Here is a 12,187-nt window from a genome sequence, read left to right on the forward strand (position 1 = left end):
CCACACTATTATTCACCACATCCAAGACACCTCCAGGAATGTAAAAACTAGGTCGAGAAACTGTAAAGGGTAGTGAAAACATCATCCATGGAGGCAAAATGAAAACAAGCAAAATAAAGAGATTTTTTTCCCCCTACAAAAGGAAAGTCTATCTGAGCTAACTGCTTTCACTAAGAAACATGATTCAACTCCGCTTAAGAACATAAATAGTACTTCGAAATAAATTCTCTAAAAAATAAACTGTACTGCACACGTAATATAAGGGAAGCATATCATATTGTCTGGCTATTGGATATTTGTCGTTTTTCATACACATAAGAAATAGCTCTTAATGAGTATCATTTGCTTTTTCCTTAATTATCTGCATTCATCATCAGTCAATTCAGTTTAACAGTTAATTCTTAATTAGATATTTCTAGGATATTATTTTCCAAGCAATATTTATTTATTGTGTCTCTTAACCATGACCTGTTTACATGACAGTTAACTTGAACATGAGACAACACTTGCTATCAGTCATGTATTTTCTTATTTAAACATTGTAAACTGTATTTTCCCTTTTAGAAATATAGGTGTATATCCTTAGTTTTGCTGGTTAATTGTGATCCTACAGACAGGCAAATCTCCAGGTATGAAACAACTTACCCTTTTCATAATTAATATGTCCAAATTAAATCTTGGAAGGGTGAGAAACATTTTAAAATTAAACATGTAAAATTATGTGCGAGAGCTATCTGATCATCCTAACATGGGAGATGATACCTCCCAACTTACAAATGTCCTGTCCTTACAAAAATAAAATGAAAGTAAGATTCCTTTGCCTTATTTCTAATCACTGATAACAGAATAAAAATATATAACAAGATGAATATTATGGACTTTTTCCAAATAAGGTCATCATCCAGATTCTATTCTACTTGTAAATTATAGTTAAACGTAAACATCTATAAGGGCTTCCCTTGTAGCTCCGCCGGTAAAGAATCCGCCTGCAATGCAGGAGACCTGGGTTTGATCCCTGGATTGGGACGATCCCCTGGAGAAGGAAATGGCAGCCCATTCCAGTATTCTGGCCTGGAGAATTCCATGGACTCTATAGTCCATGGGGTCGCAAAGAGTCGGACACGACTGAGCTACTTTCACTTTCACAAACATCTATGAGTGAGAGCCTGGCAGGCTACAGTCCGTGGGGTCACAAAGGGTCAGACACCACTGAGGGACTAAGACAACACAACATAAATGTAAATGCTGCTTCACCAAAATAAAGGAGACAGCTTCCCGGAAGTTCACTGAAACTATCTGAAGCTCCCTGAACTAGTAACACAACCACACCAGGTCCTGCTTGCCAAGCTTCCTTCAGTTTATTCATAGACCATCCCAGTAATCAACATGCTTGTCTACAAACACTTAAGGAAAGTTCACTAACAGAATCAAAGGAAACGGAGAGTAAAAGAATATAACAATGAAAACAATATTTTCTCTTTTTTTGGTAGAAGCAAATAAGAAAACACATAGAAATCCAAGGTAAAAAATTTTCCTGGCTTTTAGGTAATCAACACTTCTATGAAATCCATCCATTCATCAGACTGGACTTTGCCAGAAGAACATTAAGATTCACTCCAAGGCTGTGTGTAGCTCATGGCTGACACACTTTTGAATCATTCTGCATCTGTGCTCTTGAAACTTGGGCCACTTTCTGAATACTGTTCACTTCCAACATCTAAGAACATTCAACAATAGGGTCCTTTTTGGGCCCTGTTATCTTCTGACTCATGCCGTCTGTGAAAAAAAAAAGGAAGCCAAGCAAAAGATAGTTATACAGGAAATAATTAACAGATAACTGTGCTGAAGGATACCATTTCACAGCGACTACAAACTTACAGCCCAATTCACTAAAAGATACATCTGCTTCCCCTGCCTTAGAAACCTGGGCCAGCAGAACTATGCCAGACTTCACAAAAAGCCTAGGTTACAAAAAAAAGAAAAAAAATGCACTTTTAAAAAATACTTGAGCCAGGGGAGCTGACTTAAAAGAAAGAAAGTAGAATAACAGAAAATCCCATTGGTCAAACATATACGTATCAAGTTGATTGTAGTAGTGATCTATTGTCAAATATGGTATATTAAATGTAAAAGATAAATAGCCAATAAAGGGGAAAAAAGCTACCTAGATTTTCTTTAATAAAAACAAAATGATTATGTTCACTATTAAACAAAACTAAGTGGATGAATGATTGCTATTTTAAACTAAACCTATTATATTCTTGAATTTAAATCATACTGTTTTAAATCATAATCTTACAATGTACAAGGATTGTTCATCTCTGGATAGAGTCAATGGTTTTTAATATTTTATTCTTAGGCAAAACAAATATCAACAGTTACCTCAAAAGAAACTTCACCAACATGGCTTATAAACTACTATTTCATAGCTGATGATCAGGGAAGTACATACTCCCCATTTGTCCTGGTTTAGACCTTCTCTATGGTATTTGACATATGCAAGTAAAAAATTCAAATGGAGTCAGGAAAATACTTACGTACCTAAACACTATGTTAAGACAACAGTACTTAAATGATAGCTGCTTCTATTTTCATTAAACATGAAGCAAAACAATAAATATCAGACTTCTCACTAAAGATCATCTTTAGTTTAAAAGAAGTTCCTGCGATCTTCTGTCAATGGTTGTAGAGGCATTCAACAATGTTGTTTGTTTAAACGTCTGTTTGGCTGCCAATGGACTGTCCCCAAAAGAACATTTTTGCATCTCAATGGACTGTCCGGTATCAACAATCTTTAAACTATAAATTTAACGCCACTGAAGAAAGAGGGAAATAACACCTGCTTTGTACTGTCTTGGTATCACATTTACAAAATTAACAAATCATCATACTCCTTTGCACTTATCTAGAACCCTGCATCTGACAATCTCAAATGGCCTGACAAACATTAATTAACTAAGTTGCTCAGCACTCTTGGGAGGATGGCTGGCATCATGATCCTCTCTGGGATACAGATGAACAGGATCCTGGGAGGCCCTTTCTTTGAGCCAATGGTTCAACTTGGATCTCAACACCCAGAACTTGAAACTCAACTCCACAGCCCTGGCCAGACATCTCTGTCAAAACCAAGCAGTGCAAAAGGTACAAGCTAAAATGGACAAACTTCCCTAAATAAATGCACACTGCAAACTAAAATCAATCACAAAGAGATTTATATTTTGCCTAGGTGCAAGAGCAATGTGGACTGATAACTAGGGCATTTGCACTGATGGAGGAATTAGAGATTATCAGTTATCTGACTGTGACATTCTCTTCTGTCATGACATGGAGAACTTTACTACATAAAGTAAAGATCTGCCAACCAAATGTTTTATTTAAAAAAAAATTTTTTTAACGTATTTTACTTTGGCAAAATCTTTGTGAAATTTCATGACAGGTGTTTGGTTCCTTTTAATGTGGTTATCAGCTAAAAGACAAAGCTTTCTGTGTTATACAGTCCAATCTAAAACGTTAATTACAAGAATGAAACCTAGAATTTTTCAACCAGGAAATAATAAAATGAATACAGTTACATCTGCATAAGAAAGCTACCAAATAAACAACATCCTTGTGAAAATAAAATTTCTACAAGATACTGGTCAGAAAATAGCACCTGACTACACTGAGTTATGACTATACTAGACTGTTTAGTTTAAAATGAGAAGGGAACATCTATTTGAATACAAAACCAATTAATTTTGCTTTCAGCAAGGCAGTATTAAATATGTTAACCTATTCACGGAGCTAAACTTCAATGATGCATACTCAAAACATTTTTAGGAGCTTATTCATGTTTTATAAGATCTAGAAGTTTTAAAAGAGGAAGAGTTAAAGTTTACCTGTACACTTGGATTATTTCTAGCAAAGCATCTACAGGGTTTAGTATTTCTAGTCATAAAAGGGAAAAAATGATTTATAGAAATACTGTTAATCCACAGAAAAACCCAATTTTCGTAAAACAATTTACAAGATGAAGCTTATGTTAATGTGTTCCCTGCCATATTCAAAGCACAATGATAAACACAGGTCACATACACCATTTAGACATTTTTATAACAAGATCAATTTCATACTAGTAACAAGGGAAATCTAAAGACATACACTGAATGAAAATATACATATATGAGCTGCCACTGAGTATAAAATTAAAAGCCAAACACTGATCTATGAAAAAAGGAAAGAGAAAAAAGAAGTGAAGAAAACTAATGAATATTTTGAAACTTGAGCTCTTCTCTGTGATTCTTATATTTCCTTCCTCACTTGGAGTACAGCAAAATTTCATAACTAAAACCAGTTAAAAACAAGTATCAGAAAAACCAGTACACTGCAAGCAACATTATAATGACATGCTTTGTAACATAACCCTATCTCCAGTCAGCTTACTCTTAACACATTATTGACAGGAGAAGTATTAATGCCACAGGCGTTAGTTTCTGCAAAAATCCCCCAGTTAATAATGTGTTAAAAAATGTTTCCATTATTTACCAGCATAGTGTTAAACTATTTTAAATTAATATTTTCCATACTTAATTCTCGATACCACTCTGCACAATAGTCAAAGATGATGGTCAAGTTTTTATTTTAGTATTAGAAACTACATGAATAAATGTATTTATAAATATACTTGTTCTATTAATGTTATATCAGATAGACTACTTAATTTAAAAAATCATTTTGAAACCTATTTTCCATTTCTTAAATCTCTTACTATTATTTTGAAACAAACACGCCAAACAGCAAGTTACTTTCAAGTTCCATTCTACTATTTAAATTCAAGTACTTTGGCCACCTCATGCAAAGAGTTGACTCATTGGAAAAGACCCTGATGTTGGGAGGGATTGGGGGCAGGAGGAGAAGGGGACGACAGAGGATGAGATGGCTGGATGGCATCACTGACTCGATGAACGAGAGTCTGAGTGGTCTCTTGGAGTTGGTGATGGACAGGGAGGCCTGGCGTGCTGCGATTCATGAGGTCGCAAAGAGTCGGACACGACTGACCGACTGAACTGAACTGAGTGATATATATTTCTGGGAGTCAGCTCTCAAAATTTAGTAGATGATGGCCTTTAAGTACCACAAACCCTACAGTGAGGAATCTGATAGTCATTATAAAACATAGTTAAGTAGCCTCTTGCTGAAGATCTTCTACTTCAGCATCTAATGCAGAGGAACTGAAAAGACAGTTGAAATGATGCAATAGAAAGTTGAAATCAGGGAATTAAGGAAGTGCAGGAATTGAGAAAAACAATTTTTTTTTGAAAAGTATTATCATCCTCGGGCTGCTTAAAGAATAGAACTATCCTGCTCAGATTTTAGGCTGCACTGCTTCATAAATTACTTCATAATTTACTGCTCACTCCAGATTCTTAAGTATATACAAATAGAGGCAGAAAAGGTAACATTCCAGAAACAGTGTAAAAGAGTCACATAATTTGATACCAAATGAAGATGTCATGGATGAAAAAACATTGTTAAGTGGGGGGCGGGGGAGGGGGGAAGCATGGAAGCTCTAGTGATACATACATATGTAAGGCCATCAATTCCACCACACTGTCAAGATGCAACCTAAAATTTAAAAATCCTAGAGCATGTCCTTCCTGCCTTTTAGCCACTTGAGATCAGAAGCGTTCTGACTCCCTAAGAAAATGATGAGCGTGTACAAAGATAAAATGCATATTATAAGAAAGAAGCTCCCTAAATTGAGCACCCACTTGAAAAGCACAGGAACTATTTCTCTTCTTTCCCGAGTTATTTAGTTCAACTTGCTCCTTCCAGGTAGGCAGGAAGGATTGTCTCTCAGTGCACAAGAAGGCATCTCCTCTTCTGAATTCAAGCCCTTCCTTAGCTTCAGGGCATGACTGCAGACAGAAAAGGTAACAGCTTTTACAATTACCTGTGCTCCTCTAAGGGGCATTTCTCAATGCTACTAGAGAAAACTCACAGACAGGCTTTAGAGACTCCGTAGGAAATGAGAGCAGAGCATCCAAGCCATCCTTGGAAAAAGTAATTTTTCTCCTCAGAATACATCCAAAGAGAACTCAGTGGTCTCTAACTTCCAGGTCAAAGCACTGGGCTGGCTGAACGGTATTTCCTAACCAGCTCTTTTGTAAAGGTTATCTGGTGTTTCTGATCCTACCTTCCACGCAGGAACAAAGCTTTGAAATCAGCCTGAAAGCTCAAAACTTCCTCAGAGTCAAGGTGAGATGCTGAAGTGGTGGTGCCTCAGGCAAAAAGCAAGCATCACTCAAGTGGGAGCTCACGAATTTTCAAAATCTAAAATATTCCTTGACAAGTCACAGTTTACACAGCATGAAGAGAGTGCTCAAGGATCTTAGAGAGTTTTTGTTTCTTTTCCAGGTGGGACTATGTCTTTCTCCCTACAAGAGCCCAATAATATATAATTCATGGTTCTCTTCTTTGGATACTCTTCACAGCATTCACACTTGGGTCTATCTCATTTTTTCCTTCCTTTTGGCAATAACATAACTAGCATGTGTATGTAACTGTACTGTGAGTTTTAAAAAACACCACATTTCTGTATTCATATCTCACCAAGGGCTTTGCATTCTTAGTGATTTACATCTCTGCTACATTCCTTATTAACCATCAATTGTGTCACACCACTTCAAAACTTCAAAGCCATTTTGTCATTTTAAGGTAACAGATGTGTATCCTTCTGGGATTCCGAGCCTCCCTTTTCCAAAAGCACCCTTGCCGTGTTGCATAACCACCAGGAATGACTAACAAATATTCAATCAGAGCTGAACGCAGGGACAAACAAGTGACTTCTACCCCACACGATCAAGTGTGTGTCGCGTACACACAAACGCCCGGCAGCTGCTTCCTCCCACTTCGGCCGGATTACCTATAAACTCCCAGATTGACACGCACCAGTTAGTTGCACTTGGTTAAAGGCATGATATTAACGCTGGAGAATGTGGGCTCCCCCAGCTTTCCCTTTAAGATAAAAAGGATTATTTAAAAAAATGAAACCTTCCTACCCGTAACAGGGACTGGGATTCATCCTTGGACTTGCTCTCTCCAGACGCGGGATACTGCTGGGGGAGGGCGCCGGCCTTCTCTCCGCCCGCGGGCGCCCCCTGCAGGAAGCCCTTGGTGTCCACAGCCAAGCCGTAAATAGGGCGCGCCAGGTGGGCAGCCTCGACGTTGGGGCTATCCCTCAGAGTCTTCGTCTGCTCCTGGGGGCCGGACACAGGGGTTAGGAGCCCCAGGCTGGCTTGGGTATAAGAGGGACTGCCCCGTAGGATGTCCGCCCCTCTCCAAGTCACGCTGCGAAGGTCATCGCTTGAACTCTCAGCCCAAGCCTTTTCTTTGAGCCCATCCTTGTCTTCGAGCTTCTCCCTCTTCACCACACTCTCAGCAACTGGCTCTCCCATTTTAGAGTCTGGATTGAGCAGACTGTAGACCTTGAGGTCAATCTTGGGCTCCTCCTTGATGGTGGAGACGGCATGGCCGTCCTCCTCGCCGTTGGCTGTAGTGCTGTCTTGTTCCTGGCAGTGAACAGTGTTGAAGTGCTCCAGTAGTGACTGAGTCTCGGCAGCTGTAAAACTGCACTGACGGCATTTGTAGCAGCTGTGTGCTCTCCTGCAGGAGAAGAAAACCGTCACTCGGAATCTAGCACACAGAGAGCTTAAAAAACTCGTCTTCAAGCACCTGAATTTTATCCCCTGTAATGTAATAGGCAGAACGAAATACAGTCTTCTCAGCACACCAGAAACTGGCATATACTAAACTAGCCTCTTATTTCGAGGTAAGGCATGCACTATTCCCGTTTGTTATATTAGCAATAGCAGGGATATGAACACACAGACACACTTCTGTGTACACACACCAGCCGAGCCACAATTAAAACTGGTTGATGTGTTTTATTATTGAAGGACCTGCTCTGTTCATTTTACCGTGACTGCATAATCATCAGTTCTATATTATTTAATTTACACCTGATTTCATCAATGGACTTTTCTGTTTCAGCTTATTTAAACTGAGATATTTTTCACTCTAAATATACATACATTTCTAGTGGTGAAGTATTCTATACAGCCTTTATATAAATTAAAATAAATTATACCAAACTGATTACAATGTTCTTTTCTATCATAAATTCAAATCCACTGAATCAACCAAATGTAGTTGACTACGCTATGCAAACTAGGGCTTCCGAGGAGGCTCAGTGGTAAAGAATCCAACTGCCAATGCAAGAGATGCAGGTTCGATCCCTAGGTCAGGAAGATCCTCTGGAGGAGAAAATGGCAACCCACTCCAGTATTCCTGCCTGGAAAATCCCATGGACAGAGGAGTCTGGTGGGCTACTCTTCAGGATACCAAAGGTCAGACACAACTGAGCATGCACCCTATATAATCTAGTAAGTAAGATATATCAGAAGCTCAAAAAACTTTTAAGACAAAGTTTTTTTAACTGTAAGGACTTATGAACATTCGACCAAGTGAGTATCTCTTGGGTGCCAAGCAGCATGAGAGGTGCTGTACTGATATATTCATTTAAGGAGGGTGTGTGAATGCGGGTTTATGTATGTGTTTTCTTTTTATAAGGCATAAAACAAGGAGACCTTATTGTTGGCTTTTGTAGCATCTCCTGCTGCTAAAGACAGAACAGTAACTGTTAAATGAAGACAAATGTTTGTTTAATAAAGAAGAACAGAGGCAGTGTATCCTAAAAGGCATATGGAAAGGTGCACAAACAACTCAGGATAGGAGGCATACATTCTTTAATTGCAAAAACCCTGTATGGCTCTCTAATTAAACAACCATGTGAAACACTTGCTACTCCACTGATATAATGTGTTAGAAGTTACAACTTGAAACAGAGTAACAAAATAAGTTTTGAGAGCTATTGCTCAACTCAGGCAAAATAGGTAGTCCTCTATGTAATCTGTAGATAACCATCACCTATTACTCTGCTAGGCACAGGATACACACTGGGAAATACAAGGCACATAGTCTTTGTCCACCTGGTGTTTAGAGTCTAGTCAGGAATGACAAGCTTCACATTAGACTATAAATAAATATGTGAGGACATAGAGTGATAAACGCTAAGAATGAAATGGATGGGGTGATACTGGGGTGGAAGGGCTCCTTAAGGATGCCAGGAAGGCCTTTCTGAGGGAAGCACATCAAAGAAATGATAGAAAAGAGCTATCCTTGGAGGAGAAGAAGGGAGGGGAAAGGGCAGTACATTCTAGCAAGTCTGAGATACTATAAGAGGCCACTGATGTTTGAGAGGAATAAGTAAGAGAAAGCTAATAATCAACAAGCTTGAGGATCATCTAGAGTTTTGTGGACCATGGCAAGGAGGTAGGTGTCTTCAGAGAAAGGGAAGCAAATGTAAGGCTATAAGCAGAGGGGTAGCTTAGTTAAATGTGTGCTCTAATAGCTTCGAGACTTTAATAGTTTCCGTATTGGATGACTTCATTCCAAGACCTGTCTGATGGTGGAGAATCCAAAACAACATTCTCATTTTAAGGAAGCAAAACTCAAACGTATTAAGACATGTAACAAAACATCCGCCAAAATTTGTTGAGAGCAATTAACTCAGTACATGATTATCTTCTTATCATTAAGAGCCTACATTTGGTTGAATCAATAAGGATAAAGTTTTACTTTTTCAGGAGGCTGTTTTCAATCTTTTTTCTCTTATTTTTCTTCATTAAGTAGCAAAAATAAAACAAGAAGATATACAATAAATGATAAATAATTTGATCATGAATTGACCATAAAAATATAATATTAAGATAAATTATTCTCAAGTGAAAAAAGCCAGCTGTTAAGGAGAACATATATATATGAATCTTGCCACCAAAATCAAAGCCAGAAAACTTGAAACAGAATTAAGATCACAAAGGAAAATAGGCAAGACCCAAAATCTCAGACTTAGAACATCTGGGAACCTCATTCAGAGAAACTTCCTACCACTAACTATATCTGCTTATCATCCGATGTAATATAAACTCCTAAACTCAAACTGTATCCCCAAATTGTTAGCTTAGCTTTACAAAGCTTGATCAGACAGATAAAAATGAATTATCAGAATGGTTAAAAGTCTAAATATACCCAGGAAATACCCTACTGAAGATATACCACATGATCTATTCAATCCGGAAAATTAAACATAAACAAAACCCACCATCAGGAAGCACATTCACAAGCTCTGATTGACCTACATCCCAAGACAGTTCTAATGAGCTCACTACCCACTCTGGCAAGTATGCTGATGGTTTCCCTGACATGGTGGAGTCTCTGCTTAAACTCTGTGATGAAATCCATGCCTATAAATTAAGACTATAAACGGCCACTGCTACTTCTACCAAATGACCAAAAAATTCCAAAGGACAAATGTTCCCAAGAATTACAGTGATGTTATTTCAAGAAATAAAGACAATTCATTTTAGGGCAACAAGGAGAAAGAGTCAACAAACAGGAGAGGAAATAAAAGATTCTCCAGTACAACACAACAAAATTATTTTAAAACAGCAGACTCACAGTTCTTACTAGAGGAGCAATTTAGTCCACTTTAGAGGTGCTAGAACCAGAATGCCTAAATTTCGGTCTTGGCTCTGTATTTTACTCTATCTATATGCAACTTTGGATATTTACTGAACCAGCCTCAATTTCCTCACCTGTAAAATGAAAATATAATACCTCTGATATGAGTTAGTCAATATAAATCCTAAAATTAAATAAAGGGCAGCTTATACGTGAATCTGCATTCCGTACTCCATTCAAAGGAGCTGGAACTTTGTTTTTTTTTATTTTTTTTTTCATATTTAAACTTGATTTTATTTTATTTTTAAGCTTTACATAATTGTATTAGTTTTGCCAAATATCAAAATGAATCCGCCACAGGAACTTTGGTTTGGTATTGTACCAAATGGTAATTTGGTATCATTCTTTTCTATTCTCCCATGTACCTTAACCACAATAGACATCACTCTTAAAACTATGTTTATTTCCTAGAAGATTCTTTAAGACATTACCAGGTAGAATGTATTTTATGCCTTTTCAGCTTCACTTAGTGGTATTCAATGCCTCAAAGATGAGGCAGTTTAGCAGTTTACTCAATTGTCAAGTCTTACTCTTTTTTCAATAATAGTATGAGTACTATTATCCATAATCTTAAACTTCTGAATAACAAAGATAAAAATGGCATTACCTGTGCTTTATTACAATCTTCAGAGGTAGGAATGCATTGTGAGTGTATTCAGTAAGGTGGTTTAAAACCATACTATATCTAGTAATATATCTCAGTAACTAAGATCATGTGCCATCAATATCTACTTTATACTGCAATCTAGAACCGTCCTTGAACCAACCTATTCCTTCACCAAATAAAGATGAACACACCTAACCTTTATCCAATATTTGACTGACATGTCCTCCTAAATATACAAAGAGTTCTGGGTGTGTCTCGTCTAGGCAATGTATTCATCGCAAAGTATCACACCGAAACAAGATGTCTGGGACTTCTAGGTTTTCTAGTTCCAATTTTCTGCCCCAACAGACAACTCTCTCATTTCTTACAGGTCTCAGCAAGAGCTGTTCTGATATGCCCTCAGAGGATCTCCTATTCTGAATGATCAAGGTAAAACCAAGACAGGGACTGGAGGACTGTCCGAATGCAACTGTATAACAAAGCAGGAAGAAGACAGAAACTGCAGAGATAAGTGCTCAGTGAGAACCGGGTGTTACGTTGAAAAGAAAAACACATATTAACAGGAAGGATATTAAAGCAAGGTGGCAATAACAAGCTTAACGCACACACCTTTCTTTTGAAGACTTCAAAGCACTCACCCATATGTGATCTCACATTCCACTGACGTATAAAGCCTATTTTACAGATAAGTAAAATGGAGAAACAGTGTCTTGTCCATTTCATCTACATTAATTCTAGAATACAAGGCTACTACCTTCCAGTACTCTTGCCTGGAAAATCCCATGGATGGAGGAGCCTGGTAGGCTACAGTTCATGGGGTGGCAAAGAGTTGGACACGACTGAGTGACTTTACTGCCACCTTTCAGACAGATGTTCTATTTTTCTATCTTCAGTTGCCTAAATTTTTAACTTTATATAAAAATTAATGAAATCACTGGCAATACTGACAATGAAAACATG

General features: G+C 37.8%; 1 protein-coding gene across 14 annotated transcripts in view; it reads right to left on the bottom strand.

Annotated features, from left to right (window-relative positions):
• TRPS1 (transcriptional repressor GATA binding 1) overlaps nucleotides 1-12,187 on the bottom strand; it is a 279,514-nt gene that overhangs the window by 182,340 nt on the left and 84,987 nt on the right. For all 14 annotated transcript variants that reach the window (XM_086336327.1, XM_086336318.1, XM_086336323.1 and 11 more), the window contains one exon: nucleotides 7,041-7,644. In XM_086336327.1, coding sequence (XP_086192453.1) covers nucleotides 7,041-7,644 — 604 coding nt within the window. The remainder of the gene's footprint in view (nucleotides 1-7,040; nucleotides 7,645-12,187) is intronic.

Source organism: Bos grunniens, chromosome 14 (assembly GCF_055505025.1).
Source record: "Bos grunniens cultivar Pamir isolate PY7600 chromosome 14, Bosgru_T2T1.0, whole genome shotgun sequence".
Lineage (NCBI taxonomy): Eukaryota > Metazoa > Chordata > Mammalia > Artiodactyla > Bovidae > Bos > Bos grunniens.